Source organism: Danio rerio, chromosome 19, assembly GCF_049306965.1.
Source record: "Danio rerio strain Tuebingen ecotype United States chromosome 19, GRCz12tu, whole genome shotgun sequence".
NCBI lineage: Eukaryota > Metazoa > Chordata > Actinopteri > Cypriniformes > Danionidae > Danio > Danio rerio.
The window spans coordinates 42,646,007-42,665,609 of record NC_133194.1 but is presented as its reverse complement, the minus strand read 5'-3'; the positions used below and the strand labels follow the sequence as shown (position 1 = coordinate 42,665,609).

The 19,603-nt window shown below is 35.7% G+C and overlaps 1 protein-coding gene across 2 annotated transcripts in view; it reads right to left on the bottom strand.

Annotated features, from left to right (window-relative positions):
* Nucleotides 1-11,643, bottom strand: part of sfpq (splicing factor proline/glutamine-rich) — a 29,386-nt gene extending 17,743 nt beyond the window's left edge. The window contains exons 1-9 of one of the 2 annotated variants that reach the window (XR_222585.5): nt 10,852-11,643; nt 10,164-10,352; nt 9,783-10,084; nt 9,595-9,690; nt 6,856-7,052; nt 6,645-6,729; nt 6,455-6,569; nt 6,307-6,355; nt 4,342-4,451 (exon numbers count right to left, since the gene is read on the bottom strand). Coding sequence is in view for 1 of the 2 variants with exons in the window: in NM_213278.2 (NP_998443.2) it covers nt 4,342-4,451; nt 6,307-6,355; nt 6,455-6,569; nt 6,645-6,729; nt 6,856-7,052; nt 9,595-9,690; nt 9,783-10,084; nt 10,164-10,352; nt 10,852-11,505 (1,797 nt within the window). In the remaining variant the exon portion in view is untranslated. The remainder of the gene's footprint in view (nt 1-4,341; nt 4,452-6,306; nt 6,356-6,454; nt 6,570-6,644; nt 6,730-6,855; nt 7,053-9,594; nt 9,691-9,782; nt 10,085-10,163; nt 10,353-10,851) is intronic. The other variant, NM_213278.2, reaches the window with a different exon arrangement.
* Nucleotides 11,644-19,603: the final 7,960 nt, after the last annotated feature.

Genomic DNA, 19,603 nt, shown 5'->3' with positions numbered 1-19,603 from the left:
TAGAAAACAAGACAAAATGTAATGGGACACAACGTACATTTTACAAGACAAAATGTTTCCCATTTCAAGATTGTCCTACAAAATGCAGAATGGGTGGTCACCCTACCAAAAGCTACCGGTAGCTTTTATTTATTTTATTTTTACATTTCTGAAAATTACAAAATGCAGCATACACCAACGCAACTTAATTGTTTTTCACACAGCGTAATTTGACATGGCTGAAAGAGAAATGTCACTTATTTCCAGAAAATACGGTACAAAATTGATTTGCCGCTTGTAAATGTCAAAGCATGCAGTTGCGATAGTTGATTGGGTGAAAAATATCTGCAGTGTAACAAATGACATCCTGAGTTTGCATTTAAAATAAGCAGCATTTTCTTATTTACATGTAATATTGTTCAAATAAATAGTGTAACTTTGATATGGCCAAGAATGAAATGTCACTTATCTCCAGAAAATACGGTACAACATTGATTATACGTTTGTAAGTGTTAAATCATGCATTTGTTTTAGCTGATTGGGTGAAATATATCTGCAGTGTAAAAAAATGACATCCTGAGATTGCATTTAAAACAAGCAGCATTTTCTTATTTACATGTAATAATATGTTCAACTGAATAATTTGACCAATCAAAAAAAAAAAAAAAATGCTGAAGTGGATTCCAAAACTCTGATCATAAATCCTCAAAATCTGAAAACATGGTAGTTGAATGGGTTTTTCAACACTGCTGCAGCATATTGATAATCTGTATAAAGATCTGCCACTACATCATGTTGATGGGTCAATTATTTCTACAAAAATGATTGACCACTTAAAGTCAACATGAAACTGCATTTGCAACCCATTTTTCTTTCACTAGGCAATATTTCAAAGTGAAACATGATATTCAAAGAAAATTCTAAATCTGTATTTAGACGAAACTCAGATTTGTACATTAATGATACTTTCGATTGATACACAAGATCTCATAGGCCTGAATTTACTTTGCCTTGGTAATATTCCCTCATAAAGGAGAAAAGTCTAAAGAGGAGCATGTTATAAAATTACAAAGATTGTTGATTAGAATAACTTTTACAAAACACTTAAAAAATCATTTGTGGTCCATTTTGATTTCATGTTGACTTTAGAAGTTAAAAATGAGTAAAAGAAGTAAAAAGAAAGATCCTTGCCCACTTTACACATTCACATACAAAACGAAATATACTTGCCTTTGAACACATAAAAAAAAAACATCACAGCTCAATCAAAATAAAATTCCTTTGCTAAATGCAAAATCCAGTTGTTCGTTCCACTCATAAAGGTTCAATAGAATCGAGATTTAGATCAACAGTTTGAGATGTATGCACACAGATTCACTTCCAAATTTTACGCATTTACTCATGTCTCTCTAAAACATGGCAGATAAACGGGTCCTTCTTGCTGAATTCTATTGGAAGGTAAACTCATTCCCACACTTTTAAAATCAATGATTGTAAATAAGTTTTCAGAATGTTCAGTTATAAGCTTGATGCAGCAAAAGCACCAATCAATCATGCAACACATCTTCAGGTAAATATGTAGTATAAATTGTGTCAGTATGTATAGACTTCAAATGCACAAAGGGGCTATATGCAGAATTCAAAAACCATTATTACCAGCTACAACAAGGGTCACTGAGCGTATGCACAAGCAGAATGTTGCTGGCTGCAATTCACTTATTTACTAGAATCTGAAAGGAGCCCCTTTCACACAGTAATACCAATAAATTGCTGTAAAATTACCAGAGCTGAATTAAAAAAACAATTAAAAACGCATTGTTCACACAGGAAATGGGAGTTTTTTCCCTTTCTTTTTTGAGAAGCTCAATACACATTACAAAATACTGGTAAATTCTGCAACATCAAAACCAGAAGAAACCTCTAAGCAGTTGCGCTTGTATTTGTAAGCATGGAGTCAATCTTTTTTGTTGACAGCTTCATTCCTTTCAAACTTTCTCATTTCACACAGCTGCGTTTCAAAAGACAAACAACAATTAAGAGTATTATATTAAAAAATATATGTTTGCTATTTATAGCAATTGTCTACAGTGGTGTTGAAGTTTGAATGTGATGCAGCTTGTCAGACCCTCTGTATAACAAGACTACCAAAATCCCCAGTTGGCAAATCACACAAAAAGTCTTTGAATAAGTACAATTAAACTGACAAGAAGCTTATTGTCTAACAGACGCGCATAGACCTCTCATGTCAGCGTGCTCTGGACTTGTACATGCCGATATAGCAATAAAGATAATTTTCTGTCTCTTCACATAGACACACGAATTTGCAGTTCACTGAAAATGTTACAACTTCTTATTTTTTTAAAAGGGCCGGTTTACACACAATCTCTTTACGATTATTAACTGGTAATTTTCTGGAAAAATTTTGTGTGAAAGGGGCTAATGACATAATTCCCTCACTTGATAGCAAAATTTATTTCAGCCTTTGATAAAGTTGGGTAATATATTGTTGGTAAACTGTTAATAAACAAGATGCCACGTCTGCTGAGAGCAACAGCACTATTTTTTAACAGCTATACATGTAAACAACTAGCATGCGGATTGTAACAATTGTAACAAAAGCATCTGCTAAATGTAAATGTGTGTGTGTGTGTACACATGCGTTAGCGATGTCATAAATTTCTAACTTTAATACGTTAAGAAAAATATTGATATTCACTACCATTTTCAATATTGCAAGGAATAATCCATATTTAATTTACAAAATATTAAAAAGTAAAAATAAATATTATTCTAGGCCTACGCCAACAGCCCTAGAGTCAAAAAAGCACAAAATAAAATATTATATACCGAGATATCACACTAAAGACTATTACATATTCTTATTTTCTGATTTAAATAAAAGTGACACCGCAGTAATCACTTTCTGAAGTCAAGCCTTTCTGTTTTGCACTTCATTATTGTGCACTGAATGTTAAATAAATTAATAGTGGACACCGAGGAGATGTGGCTGTGTACTGTAGAGCCCTCACGTGCAGCATATGAGTCAACTGCTGCTGGTGAGAAAAGAGCCAAACTGGTATTGATACAAACCAAAAGCAGGACTGTATCGTTTTAAATATTCCAGTATCGATACTTATGAAAATATCAACATTTTTTACACTAGTGTGTGTGTGTGTGTGTGTATGATGTAGTGCATGAGAAGCTCAGCAACTAACCAGTATCATTTTTGCAATTGTAATAATTTAGGCTATAGTATGGATTAATCTCTTTTTTTGCATTATGCCATGATTTTTCCGTACAAATTAGCTCTTCCTTCATTATCCTGAACATTTTCTAAACATTTGTCTTCATGTCAGAACAGATGAAAGGTTCCTGTTGAGTAAACATAATGCCATTGGGATATAATGCCACACCTTTGATAATAGTCTGTTCGAATAAGACCAGGATGTACAAATTCTCACATATAGCCCCTTTGAAGTATCTGTGCAGTTACATTAATCCAAGCTATTGTATTGGTCTTGTTTAGAGATGAGCATTTGGTGATTTGTGAATGCGTACCATCAAGTAAAACTCCCAATCTCCTTTATGTACAGAAAATATGTATAAATCCAAACTCCATTTTCTCCTTTCAAAAGCAACAAAATCCAAATACGAATGCCAACAAAAACCAACCAGCACTTTAAAAGCTCAGCAACATCATCGAGACTGTAGATTCATTTCATATCTATTTTAGATTAAGTTGCTTTTAAAATCCATCAGTACTAAATGCCCAGTGTCTCAAAACTACAGAGAGCTACAAGCATGGAAATTGCATTTCCACGTAATTACCATCGCAACACTGACATGCCTTCGCCATGGATTTGCAAGAGTAAAAAACTACAGTACTTCAAGACAAAAACAAGCACAGCATTTCATAGGGTATTGCTTCTCATTTCGTTTCACTGGGTGTTTGATGGCAGATTGCAAAATTAAAGACTACACATCAAACAGAGTGCAAAATGCCTGTCTTTATTGGTCGTTTAGACAGGACTTACAAGTAGGAGTCGTAAACATATGTATAAAATACCTGGGCTTTAGTACAGACAGACTAGTAAATCAACAAAAAGAAAAATGAGGAAGCTGAGCTTAAGTGTGGTCAACAACATCTACCACTAGATGGAGGCAATATAATCAAATCCCAAGGAAGTAAATAAAAGCGCTGTCCACTGACAAGCCTATAAAAAATCCATCCACTTACAAACAGAAAAGTCCCTCATTTCTTATAAACCACTACAGGTCACCTCAAACAATATAGACCAAAAATGACCCCCACACACACACACGCTCACATTCACTCATGCTTTCAACTCATGAAAACATTACCATTTCGTTGGACGCTAGGCCCCCTTGTGTTGATCCACTTAGTCCCTGGTGTCCATCAAAGCTCATTCCGGTCAATGAGAACTTCTGGTTTGGTGATCCAAATGACATATCTATTCAATTTTTAAAAGGGGTAAACATTAGTGTCAATAACCCTGTAAAGCACAACCTCAAATGTATATTTTTATAACGGCTTACAAACCTCACAAAGACTATAAACTGGTTTGTGTATGTTTTTTTGTTTGTTTGTTCCATGCTACATTAGAATTTAAAATCATATAGCTTGATTTATAGTAAGATTTATGATAAAGAACTTATGCTTACTATAGGGTATATGCAGGAATCCTAAAGGTAATTTCAATACCTTTTTATGACTTTTAAAAGACCTTCTCAGAATATTAAGACCTCATTGCCACTTCCAAGTTCTAATCAGTATCATACCTTATAAACAGTTGTAGTTAAAAAAATCTCTTGCACGGTTGTGCTTCATTGAACTTAGATAAGCTCGGAAGAAACAAACCTTAAAGAATAAAATATGTTGTTGTCTTAAGCTAAAGGTTTCAACGACTGTTTTAAACTCGTTTCCAACCCAGGTATGCAAACTTGCATTATCCCATTTCGCCATCTGTTTTGTTTTATGGCAGGGCTATTTAATTAGTTTGTCATGGGGCAAGTTCACGAAAAGCATCCCAAATGAGGGGCCGGGGAGTTATGACTTGCAATATAAGAGCCTATATGTTTTATTTTTGCTCCTTAAGACATCCATATTGCATTTTTCTATATTAAAATGTTAATATACTGTATTTTGAAACTAGATTACATCACTGCAATGTGGCTTTTTTTAAACAAACATTCAAATGTTGTATCTCAAAGTACAACAAAAGCAGTTTAATTTTGGTAATTTTAATTATAGATTTTGGTTGTACAATTATAGTCTGAAGATAACCGTTTCACGGTTATCACATCTAATGTAAATTTAAGCTTTATATTAGGTAAGCATTTAAATGAATTGTTGTTATCATCTGCGTTCCTACATAATTATTTTAATAATTTGTGATAATTTGTCTAACATATCTTTTTGTTTACATTGCACTGAAAGCCACGCACAACTCTCTCCGCTATGGGGTGAGATGTTTTCTACTTGGTGCTTCTGAAAGACGCTACGCTTGTGCACGCATATTGGCATATACTATAATATTGGAAATAACGAACTTGTACATGGAAAAGATGCGATATGTGAATGGTCCACTGCTATACCAGTGTGGGTGCATATAGCCTCAGTGTAGCTATATAAGCGCAGAACTTTAAACTAGCACAAAGGTGGCATAACTGCTGTTAGGAAGCCTTTAAGCTCAAGTATCCAAATGTCAGGTGACTCGCGGTCTGTGCAGCCTTCAAAAGCAGCTCATGCTGTATTAAACAGACGCATGTCACTTCATAACTTTATTAGTCGTTTTTCAACTGACCTAAGTTTATTTTTAATGTCTTGGTCACACTATTTGGAGGGCCAGAACAAATTGCCTCGCCGGCCGCCAATTGAACAGCCGTGCTCTATTGGTTCGCTACATGTGGAGAGTGTCACATCACCTTCAAGCGTTTGTTGCAAACTACGTGACATCACCTGGGCAGAGGAGCTTGGCTGGACGCACCCGGCTCAAACCAATCGATGAAAATAAATATATTTATGCTTTTTTGGAGTCAAACACTTTGGAGAACGCTTGAACAAAATTTAGGACATCGTAAAAACAGGATTAAGACTTTTTTTATACCTTTTAAGTGCCTTAATTTTCTCACAATTGATTTATTAACTCTTAATTTATGATCCTCCGGACACTTTGTACTAATATTTACAAGACACTTTGCTTAGTAGGGTTTAACAAAAAAAAGGAGAAACACTAATAATAGTTCTTTCTGGAATCAAAACAGCATGTTTATTTAATGAACTTCTAGATCTTCAATGCATCTTACCAGACAATCCCATGCCTCCACTTGTGTTCATTCTCATCTCCCTGTCTCTCTAATGAAAAAACAGGTAAAAAAATAAAAATAAATAAAAAACATTTGTAAGTACTCAACCAACCTCGTATTTAAAGAGTTTACTAGATGCATTACTTACATTATCCATGAAGTTGTTCATTCTGTAAGATTCCTCGCGTTTGCGCCTCAATTGTTCTTCGATTTCCCTCTGCCGCATCATCTCCTCCTCTCTCCTACGACGTTCCTCTTCTTGCCTGTTTGTCATAAACAAATCAGTTGACTGCTTTCACAGCAAGGGCCTCCAGCACAATACACAACATTAGGCATACCTAAGCTGCATCTCTTTACGCTTCTGCATCTCCTGACTGTGCAGCTCCTCCATGCGGCGAAGTTCCTCTTGACGTCTAAGGAGATCTTTAAAAAAAAAAAGAAAAATTGTAACAAAAAAAATCATTATTCATTCAATAATCTTTTTTTAAGTGTAGTTGAAAGCCTAAGCACAAATACTGTACTGTAAACTGAAAGAGCCCCAAATCTTACCCTGTCTGAGCATGTTCGCTTGATGCTCATGATATGCATCGTCCATCTCCGTTTCCAGCTTCTCACGGGCTTCACAGATGTTTTTCTCCACTTGCTGCCTCTGCTGTTTCTCCATCTCATCAAGGGACTTCCATCGCTGGGAGTATTCATACTCAAAGGTGCCAGGACGGGCAAACCGAGGAGGTTGCTCTCGTTCCCTGTGGTCAAACCAAAAGCCATTAACAATGAGGTCTCTCAGAGCCTGATCGCAGCTGGTATTTAGATTATTATCATGCTGATCACGAGAGGTCAAAGGTGGCACATTAACATTCACACATGGTGTTTAAATGAGTCTATTCTGTCCACTTTCAACCACTTCTCTGATGAGGGAGGGTCTGTGGACTAGTTTGGCCCGTTTCCACTGAGTGGTATTGTATGGTACACTTTTATGGTTGTTTTCACTGTCAAAAGGTGACTAAAAGTGAATCGTACTGTACAACTTAATAAACACCCTTCGCACAACAAATGAATACTAAAAGGCAGAGCTAAATGCACAGCTGAAAGCTTTTGGTTTACAGTAAAGCGTCACTCGCGCATACACAAGAAGAAGAATGAAAACAAAGGAAACGGCATTTTTAAATACACAGGTGAGACATTACATCCCAATACTATATGCATATAATAACAAGCCATGGTCGACCCGAGCTCAGACAAACCTTGTCGTTGTCTTGATGTACATCTGCCATGTCCTGTTTTTGTTTTACGAGGCCAAAAAAAGTGGGCAGTTTCACTTTCTCCAGAGAGCTCACTATCGTTTCTGTGTGCGTCTATATTTAAAATAATTAACTTTTTGAGCTGATGATAATAATGTGTGCATGATTATTGAAGTGCTTCTGACATCCGATCATGATTTTATAAACAGAAAAAGGTGAAAGTGAAGTGCAAAAAAAAAAAAAAATTAAATAAAAAAATAAAAATTCCAAAGGAGAAGACTGAAAACTAAAAGGAGCGGCGAACGACTGATTCACCAACCTAAAACATGAACAAACTGCCATGTATAGCTATTATCATCGCCTTCTGGAATACTACGAACTCAGAATGACAGATTTACTTTCTAACAGGAGGTTTCACGTGCTGGTAAGGATTAAAGATGCAGATGAGAGGTTTGCACTGACTGGGCTATATGTTGCGTGTCGTTTTTGAACCCAAATAAGGACTAAATGTATGCTGTGTGTAATTTTTCTGTAAATGGTAACACATCCGAGAATGTAAGGGACTGTATGTGTTCATATGTGTTGGATTTATTTATTCATTTAATAAAATTGCAGAAGTTACAGTGGGCTATTTTACACTGTCAATGATCTGCAGTCATAATCAAATTGTGTTAAAGTTAGTATTTATTAGTCAAGTGTTTATGTGCATTAAGCCACTGTTTTGTAAGAAGTGCTTCTTATATGATACGTAACGACCTGTAACGCTTTACTTTGATATTTTCTTGAGCGAGAATGGCATTGACCGAAACTTTCTGTTGGACACCACACCCACCGAAAGGGCACCCTTTTAGACAGTGAAAACGCAAACCTGATAAAGGTGACCAGTACCAGTCAGTGTAAACGAGCCAGTATTAGCCTTCTCTGATTTTTCAACATAACACTTCTAAAAAATAAAAAAAGAAATCAAATTTTTTTTCTCAGAATTTAAAAACAAAAAATATAAAAAAATTACAAGATAAGCAACCTATAGGTTACTTAACCCAGACTAAAGAAATCATATTAACTTTTATTTTGGTCCACTCCTATTATACCTATACATTTTGTTTTACAGTTTTAGCATATATACATATGTGTGTGTGTGTGTGTGTGTGTATATATATATATATATATATATATATATATATATATATATATATATATATATATATATATATATAAAATTTAACAGAATATTTTTAAACATCAAAAGGTTAAATTAGGTGGAAAAAAACAATCACCAAAGGATCAGGAATTGATGTTGCAAAAAAAACTAATAATACAATGGATGCATCATCTTTAAAACTAGGATGCCTGAATGTTTTGTAAAATTATGAAAAAGTACTAAAAACCTTTGCTTAAAATAAAACAATCACAAAACTACATCTCACATGAAAAACAATAGTTCACATGCTGATTAGATTTCACGAATCTGATTTGTAGTCATATTTAGAACTATTCATTTTTGCAACAAAAATAACAATTAAATAGATTGGGACTGACAGATCATTTTACTTCATGAATTTGTTCCACCGCTAATTCAAAATCTAAGATTGCCAGCGAAAAAATGTAACTAGCCCTCTCGGTTTATGAATGAACTTAAAAAGTGGAAAGGAAGTGGTCTTTGGTGGCGGTTCAAACACATTTAGCCACCTGCTTTTGCGTTATGTAACGCAATGCTTCTGGAAGGGGTCGAAAGTGGATCACCTAAAAAATGTTTTACACATGTACTAGGTTTTCACCAACTGTGATCAGATCGACAAAATTGTATCCCCCACACCGGGTGTGTGAACAGGGCCTCGCTGCAATCAATACTGAGGAGGTACCTTCTGTTTTCAAATCACCCCCACCCAAATGCTCGTCACACCATCTGCCCAACTTAATTTACATCACAAAATGACCACGAATAGTTTATAGCCACTAGAAAGCTCTAAACTGATTGCATGTCTCAAGTGAACCTAATACTAGTCACAGAATGTCAAACAGATGTGATCAAACATTTGGAACCTACTTTTGATAACTGGGGTTTTTCTGTGCAAGCTTCTCGGGCAAACCGTCCTCGTCATCATACTGCTCCAACAATTCAACCACAATTGGACGGGGGGACCTAAAAGGTAATCAATAGTGTTAAAAAATAGCACTCTAGCCGCAGTCATTTATAATGATTCTACTAACTACACATACACCAAAAATACTTACGATGTGAGAAGGAACACCCCATCACTAATGCGATCCATGGCCTTGCGGGCAGCTGGCTTAGAAGAAAACTCAACAATGCCTTTCCCTGTTGAGCGTCCACGGTCATCCACGATGACTATAGCCCTTTCCACCAGTCCAAACTGAGAGAATGCCTCCTCCAGCAGCTCATTGGACACGAACGGAGATAGATTTCGCACAGAAAGTGCAGCAGAATGAGTAGCGAAGCGAACTCGGAGTGGTCTGCCTTTCATTGGAGTATCATCCAACTCTGCTTTCGCAACCTCTGCCAAGGCACGGGATTCCTAAAAAACAAAATAATTAGATTTGTGTATGCTACAAAAACAGCTTACTTTATATCACATGGAGTAAGTTAAGTCTTACCAGACGGATGAATCCAAAGCCTTTGCCTTGATTGATGAAAATCTCACTGGGTTCCCCATACTTTGCGAACAATTTCCTGAATTCGGGTTCAGTGATGTCGTTTGGAAGGTTCCCGATAAAAAGACGACAACGTTGGGTGTATGTTTTCTCCCCAGGCTTGCGCAGCAAAGAGAGCGTTGCCTTCAATTCCTAAAACAAACATTCACACAACAAAGATTAGTTGAATACAATCTAAACTGAAGCGAGAAAAGGCTAATCTTTAATCTTCTTCAGATTTAACTGTACATCTACGAAATTAAACCTTGATTTCACCAACTTACACTAACCATAGCTCAAGAATTTTAGTAACGTTAAAGCAGTTGCTAAACGTTGTGTAATAAAACATTTAACATTTGAAGAAATGTTCCAAAAAGGTGTCAAAATATACTCTTGGAAATAATTACTTTAACTTATAATCTCAACCAAGCAGTTAAAATGCATTTTTATACTGAAATGGGCGACGAGGAACCGGTGCGGCGTTCAGCCTTTGTTAAAGGCTCTATAAAATGGCGGATCTGCCTCGGCTACATCCTAGCCCTTTAGTAACCGACACATGTTTCAAGACGACACATTTGCGCCTCTAACTATTGCAAATGGTAATATTTCTCACTAAACGACTTTATTAGACTTAAAACGTTCATATATTTACCTGGGGCTGAGAGCTCTGCTCGTTTGCGGGAGTCTGTTTTTGTTGTTGTTGCTGTTGCTGCTGTTGTTGTGCTGGTGGGGGTGTTGGTGCTGGCGTCTGCTCTTGCTTCAAGGGAGCAGGCGGCTTCTGGCCATTCCCCATCGCGGGTTTGGGTAGGTTCTTCCTTTGCTGGTTTTGAGGGGAAGCTATTTCTGGCGTCTTCGCGTTATTCTGTGCTGGCGGAGGAGACTGAATCTTCGGCGGAGGAGACTGGATCTTCGGTGGAGCAGACTGGATTTTCGGCGGAGCGACGGTGGGAGTCTGCTGGGGCGTCGGGCCTTTGTTGGCGGCCTGCTGGGCCTGACCGGGGCCTTGCGCAGGAGGAGTCTGCACGACGGGCTTGTTCTGTGCGGGTTCCTGCGGCTTCTGTTGTGTAGATACCTGGTTGCCTTGATTTCCCTGATTCTGCCTAAATCCACCACCCATTTGTGGGCCTCGGTTTTGAAAATGGTGCTGGTTTTGATTTCGAAAGTTCGGGTTTCCCATTCCCATCCCCATCCCCATTCCCATTCCCATGCCCATACCCATCCCCATGCCCATGCCACCGCGCATCCCCATTCCTCCGCGGCCTCGGGGCTGGAATCCTCCACGATTACGAGATCGGTCACGAGACATTATCACACAGAAGCGGACGGGATAAACCGTATAAAAATGAATATTGGTGAGTTTTAAATCACGTACTAAATGCAACTGTAACGATAAACACCGACAAAGAGAGGAGCACCCTCACGCTCGGCGGCAGCTTTGTAAAATGGCCGCTGGCTGCAAGAAAAGACTGTAAAAATGGGAGAAATGACGTGAACGAGAAACTCCACCCCTTAAAGTGCCAACGTGTTGAAAGCGCACTCTAGTGGCGCTCACGAGTAAGACAAGACAATGCAGGAGGTTTTTGTTTGCAGACTAATATAATGTATTCACTAAAAAAAATTACATTTGCTGTTTGTTCAAATTACTTATTTAAATAGAACTGACAACACATTTTTTGTTGTGTTTTTGTGGACAACTTGATTGTTTTATGTTCAATTCACTTAAATTGGTTAAAACTAATAAGTTAACTTAATTCCTTCACGTTGTCCCAACACAAACCGAGAAGTGGAACCCAGCATTCTTTACAGTGCACTGGAAATGTCCATTATACAATGAATAAAATAAGCTTTAAAGTAAACAAAACATCATAATGTATAATATAACTCAACAAAAATAAACAACGAAGTGCAACTATATCAAACAGGATCTTTTGTTAGTGTAAGTAACATAATATTCATTAATCAAATCATACAATTTTGTAGCCTTGTCACCCTACATTATTTTTTAAGCCTCTATAAAGGTAGCAAACTCCTTTTTAAAGACAGTCATTTGGAGAGCTATTTTCGAAAAATGTACATTTATTAATGAAGAGTTTCAGCAAAATAAGTAAACAATTTTCAGATATGTGATATTGTTTGTTGTTTAAATGTACTCCTAATTTCACAATATTTCAACAAATAAATGGAAACATTGAAATGTATTATTTTATCCACATCAGATCAGAAAGGTTTAACCAGGTAACAATGAAGAAATAGAGGTTCAACAGTTTATATTGTAGGAGGTTTAAGAAACAGTTTCTAGTAAATAATAATAATAATAATAATTATTATTATTATTATTCATTTTCTTATCGGCTTAGTCCAGGGAGAACATGCAAACTCCACATAGAAACGACAACTGAGCCGAGGCTCGAACCAGCGACGTTCTTGCTGTGAGGCGACAGCACTACCTGTGCCACTGCTTAGCCCATAATTATTATTATTATTTATATAGTGCTTTTCTGAACGCTCACAGCGCTTTACACATTTTTGGTGGAAATCTCCTTATCCACCGCCAATGTGCAGCATCCACTTGGATGACACGAACGTAGCCATATTGCACCAGACTGCACACCACACACCAGATGATTGGTGGAGAGGAGACAAAGTGATGGAACCAATTATGATGGTTAGGTCATGATGGACAGAGGCCAGTGGGCAAATTTGGCCAGGTTGACAAGGTTAAAGCCGGTTGTTACTAGATGAAATATTGTTGCAGATGGAAGTTAACGAAAATGATTTATATTGTTTATTAAATTTCTTATTAATTGGACTATATTAACCAGGGTCGATTTTAGGATTTTCATTTTAGAGGGGCTCAGCTCCTTATAAGGTAGTATATAAAAAAAAAAAAAAAAAAAAAATATATATATATATATATATATATATATATATATATATATATATATTTTTTATACTACCTTATATATATATATATATATATATATATAAACACACACACACACACACACACACACATATATATATATATATATATATATATATATATATATATATATATATATATATATATATATATATATATATATATATATATATATATATATATAGCATAGCATATATAATATATATAAAGCATAATATTACATTTATAAGTAGTAATTTAATAGTAAAACATTTTAAAATGTTTGTTTAATATGGGTTGTGTACTAGTGTTCAACTTACATAGACAGGCCCGTTTGAGTTCTGAATAAGCCAAATAGGCTCAACCCCCCGTTTGCTATATAGTTCTACTCAGCCCCCCTAAAACTTTTGCGATTAGCTTATAAACTGCAAACTAAATTATCGCCTCTGTCCCCTTTCAATTTGATAAGTAAACGGCGGCAGAATTTCGGCTCCTTGTCTTTTTTTTTTTCATTTGATCATCAAAGCTGTGGACAGTGATAGAACGAGGTGTTTGATTATTAATAAATGGTTATACAATCTGCTTATTTGCAGTTCTTTGATATAGATAACCTTGTATCAACTGTATCCCAATGTCACGGGGGAGCAGTCGAGTTTTCTCCTCATCAGCACAGCTGTTTCCTCCAGCGAAAAATGTACCTCTTAACGAACATTTCGCTGTTTTGATTTCAAAATAAACTACAAATATTAAACACTTTACAGTTCATGTAGCATTAACTATAGCATACAGTTTTGCACAGAAAGGTGGTAGGACCTGTCAGGACCTGTGTTTAACGTCTCATTCGAAAGATGCCGCTCACTGAGCAGTATAGAGTCTCCATCAATATACTGGGGCATTATGGACCCACACAGACCACGGATTAAGCACCCCTGGTGGTCTCACTAACACAACTTTGGCCCAATCCCAACTTTATTTTTGTATATTCTATTTTATTAGGGATTATAGATTGTGAAATTAAGCAGTTTTTTTTAGCATTTAAAAAAAAAAAAAAAAGCATGACGGTAAAACATGTACGCCGTTATGAATTTATATAAAAATATGTGCTTGTTTGTCGTAAAAATTTGTAATAATGACAAAAATACTAATTTGTGGATTCTTCTTACCTCCGAGTTCAGCAGTACTGCCGTTGTGGCTGGTGTATTAAATTTTCTTACCCCTTGGTTTCGAGTGTAGTCCTGAAAAATCTTAAATCAAAGAACTATTTACCCCTCTTTCCCTTAGCCCTACGTCTTCAAGCTAAAGAAAATTTAGACACCCCTACCCCTTGAAGTAAAGGCACAAAATGAGGGGTAAGGGAAAGAGCTAGAATTGGGATTGGGCCTTAGTGAGTAAATTCTGTCCTCATTTGCTTACCCTTTACTTGTTTCAAACCCATTAATTTGTTTTTTCCTTCAGTTATATTTAATATTTAGGAAAGTTAAAAACCTGCAACATTGACTTCCACATAGCATTTGTTTTTTTCCTATGTGGAAGTCAGTGGATACAGGTTTCCAACTGTCTTTACATTTTTTTTTCATGTTCAATAGAAGATTGAAACTTATAAAACAAGTAAAGGGCGAGTAAATGATGACACTTACATTTTTGTGTGATTTATTCATTAAAAATGGAACCAACAAATAGTTAAAGTCACTACACTTCTTTAGTTGATTGATCTTGTGGTCATTTCTATACATTCATATAGCACAGTGAAAAAAAAAGTGTCTTCAAGTCAGGTTTGGTGGTTCATTTTACTGTGGTTACTTCTGAAATAAAGACTAAGCCGAAGAAAAGGAATAAATAAGTCAGTGTTGAAATTAATTAGATTTATTATGAAAAAATTACATTGAATTTTACATTTTAGATATATAATGGCTCATAATTGAGAAAATAAATGTTAAAATATAATTTATTAAGTTTTTGGAAAGGGATACATAGAAATTTAGAATATATCTTAAATTTTTCAATTGATTTTAGCTTTGAGGTACTTTATGCTGTCAATGGACTCCTTGGACAGAAAAAACAAACATAGAAATCCTTGCTTCAAGTAAAAAAGCCATTACTAGAAGCTGTTTGGAAATATTAAATATTATTGCCATCATGCCAAAGATAAACATAAATCAGTTATTAGAAATGAGCTATTAAAACTATTATGATTAGAAATGTGTTAAACAAATCTTCTCTCCGTTAAACAGAAATTGGGGAAAAAGTAAACGGGGATAATAATTCAGGGGGGCTAATCATTCTGACTTCAACTGTATATACACTTTATATTTATTTCAATAAAGAAAAGAGAAATATGTAGTTTCATTCAGGCAGTCTTTTAAAAATAAAGATTTCTAAATGGTTCTTTGTTGCTGTAGTAGACGGGTCTTTGAAGAAACTTTAACATCCATGGAACCTTTTCAACTCACAAATGGTTCTTTGCACTACACTGAAAAAAATGCAGGGTTCCACACAATTCATTCATGTTGTCCCAACACAATTTGATTAAGTTAACTTAACACTTTTAACAAATTTATATGGATTGAACATAAAAAACAAGATGTCCCAATGAAATCTCAAGAGTTGTTTTGTTTCACCTCATTTTAATTAGTTTGAAGTGTTTGAAATGGTCCCACAGTAAACTACCATAACAATACTTTTGTGTTTTTCCAATTTAACATTACATAATCTGACAGACTTATATGAGACAAATTGTTTTGCCATTAAATGTTTAATCTCTCTTCCTGGATTTTCTTTATTTACTGCATTTAGATCATGGACCTTCTCATAGATGATTCTACAAAGATCTGACCTGTTAAAGGTTCTTTAAAGAACCATTAAAATGGTTCTTTGCATTACCAAAAATGTACTTAAACACTCTCAGAAATAAATAAGGTACCATTATGGACCCTTCAGGTACAAATATGTACCTTTTAAGAAGGTACTGCCCCAGTGACAGTTCCTGTATATTTAAAGGAACCATTTGGTGAAAGGTTCTATAAAGAACCAAAAGAGGTTTTTCTATGATTGCTGTGAACCCCTCTGGTTCGTTGTGGAACCTTTTTTTCTAAGAGTGTACCTCATGGGTTTCTGATTTTTTTTTTTAGCCCTTGTATGGTTTTCGGGTCTGTGAGACTCGTTTTCAGTCTTTTTTTCAAAAGAAAAATTAAAAAATTAATTATTTTTTAACCTGAAATTCATTGGCTTTGGCTTATTTTCTGTGGGGGGTAATGTACCTCCCCCCAAACATTTACATTACAAGGTGTTCGGGTCCACTAGACCCAGGTCTAATAAAAGCGTTGAAAGTGTGTGTTCCTACACTCTGTCTTCCTCCTGTCTGGTGCTGCTGTTCCCCCCCCCACCCCCCCTTCCGCACAAAGTTGCAACATTGTTGAAAATTCCACCATCAACACTGTCTGCTCTTACATTCCCGCACATTTTACCCTCTCTCTTGCGGGAACCAAGCTTTATTTTCTCATAACCCTGTCCCATCTGCGAATTTAGGGCACAGTCCTTTAAATAAGACGTTGCCAGTGTGGTTCCTTATCACAACTGATCAAGATGGACAAAAGATTATCTGCTGCGAGGGCCTTGAAATTGATTGTGGAAGAGAGAGGAGCTCCTGATGATGATGTCCATGACCATGATGGGAACAAGAAAAAACAAATCTGTGAGTTTTATTTTTTTTCATAACATTATTAAAAAATAAAAATAAATAAATAATAAAAATAATTAAATAAACGAGAAGCACATTAATTTATCAATATGATCTAACAAAGGTGAAGGGGAAAATAACCACGTTTGTTGTTCATATGGTTTGTAATTGGGATTAAATAAACACTTGTTGAGTAATTTAACATAAAATCGTTTGATAGTGTTAATTTGGAAAGCCAAAACTAGCGGGTCCACCAGACCAATGAAAACTGGTTGAGTAACAAAAATACGAACACAACACAAGGGTTAATCTAAAAATCAAAACCTGCTGCTTTAATTTTTCTTTCCACTAGAGGTCAGCATCAGCTCACACAAAAACGTCTTATTTATTTGTTCTTAGTAACTCTTTCACTCAGTATTATTTAGAGTGGAAAAGTCTTGTTATATAGAAAACAGTCAGAAATAATAATTTAAAAAATCAGAAAAAAAGTTAATTGAAAGAAGTTGATGAAACGCAGGAGTCTTTTAATTTCCTCATGTTTAATCTAAGATGTCTCTCAAGTAGTTGCATAATGTAAAATAATTCAATAAAATGGCATATTAATGTAAAGCATTTTCGTCTCCTAGATAAAAAAAAATGCAGTATTCTGAATAATATCATTTATGTTCATGCCATTTCGTTCCAATGCATTTTAATGAGATGCCACAAGAAAAGATGACAACTGTTACTGAATCTTGCTGTTAAAATTGACAAGGATGTGCTCTAGGTTGTTACTAATGGGTTTCGCTTGAAACATCTGATTGCTTCTGACGCATTTGAGAAAATCAAACAAATATGATTACTGTCATTTGTAACTAATACAGGAATAAATATATGTTAAACGCATACATCAATTAGTCTGTTGCGAGCAATAGTTTCTGCTCTGTGCGCTCAGAGTTAATTCCCAGGCTGATGAGAACACATTCATTTGTTGGTGCTTCAGAGCAAAACAACAAAGGGCTTCGGCGTCTTTAAAGTGTCAGCTCTGTCAATTTAAATGATCATTTTTTTCATTAATTACTTCAGGATGACAAGCGAAAAATATAGTTTGGGTCATTATTATGGGTTGCATTATCTTGACAGTCCAATTTCGTGACTCAACTTCAAACAGAAGTTTCTTGGCCTGAAGCTAAACATGCCCTGAAGCTTTTCAACTTAAGCTTTTTTTTGACTCTATAGCTGAACTGAAGTCTAGTTGCTGACCCTCGATGTGACATTGTCTGTTTCAATTTAAATGTACTCTCAGTACACTTGTCCCAAGTACTACCATTGCATTTCAAGTATTTTCCTAATAGACACTGTGCTTTTCAAATTGTCTTTCTGCAACATACTCCTCCGATATGCTTTGATTTCGATGTACATTCCATGTACATTATACTCATTAAAGACACAGCATGTAATTTTCACCACTAGAGGGCGCATATTCACAACAAACAAAGATGTATGCTGCATCCCAATTCATTCGTATACTTATTCTACACCCTACTCTCCTCTATGTCTTAGTGTTCTGCAATCATGCTTGAAATGTTGATGTGATAAAGCTTTTTCCGAAGCAGCTTATTCGTTTTTTTTTTACAAATTTAAGTAGTTTGAACATGAACCAATCAAGTTGTCCCCAAAAAACCCCAGGAGCTGTGTTATTTCAGCTTATTTTAAGTAAGTAATTTGAACAAACAGCAAAAGTCATTTTAATTTATTTTATTTTCGGCTTAGTCCCTTTATTAATCTGCGGTCACCAAAGCAGAACGAATCACCAACTTATCCAGCATATGTTTTACACAGCAGATGCCCTTTCAGCTGCAACCCATCACTGGGAAACATCCATACACACTCATTCAATACGGACAATTTAGCTAACCCAATTCACCTATACCACATGTCTTTGGACTTGTGGGCGAAACAGGAGCACCCTGTGGAAACCAACGCCAACACAGGGAGAATATGCAAACTCCACACAGAAACGCCAACTGACCAACCGAGGCTCGAACCAGCGACCTTCTTGCTGTGAGTTTATTGTGCTACCCACTGCGCTAAAAAGTCACTTTTAGAATTAAAAAAAGATATACTATTTACTATATTGAGAGACAGTCAGTGCTGGGACTCAAACCTGCAACCTTCTGATAACAAGGCCCACACAGAATCTGCGCGCGCAGAATTCCGCAGATTTTCCACAGTTTTACAGCAGAATTCCGCAGATTTTTAGCCCATCATTAATTCTGTTTATTTACTTGAGTAAACGTGTAAATCTGAATTTATTCAGTTTATATTCAGTAATTTATTACTTTTTATTTAATATATTAAGATTTTAGTAATGATACCACTTTCACATATTTTGGAGTTGCCCAGCCATTAGTCATATTGGAAGGACGTAAAGCATGTAATATGTAATATTTCTGGTGATGATGTGGATCTTTCTTTTACAACAATTTATCTGGGAAATATTGCAGTCAACTTAACGGTAAAAGACAAATACTTAATAAAAATACTCCTAGCAACCAGTAAGAAAACTGTCTGATCTAATGTTCAAAATATGAAGAGGATGACTTTTTCTTTAATCACTTAAACCTGGTCCGTGACGTCATCGACTTTCGCTTTCAGATTTAAAGGGCTCGCGTTGCACCAGACCCCCATAAGTGGTGTCGTTTTAAAGGGTAGAATCTATATTTTATGCACATATGCATCACTTTGGTTTTTATTCTACTATATAAAAGTTATTTACACTTATTTACTTACAGTATTTTGGATACCCGAGCTAGGTATTTTACATTGGTTCATTTTCATATTTTT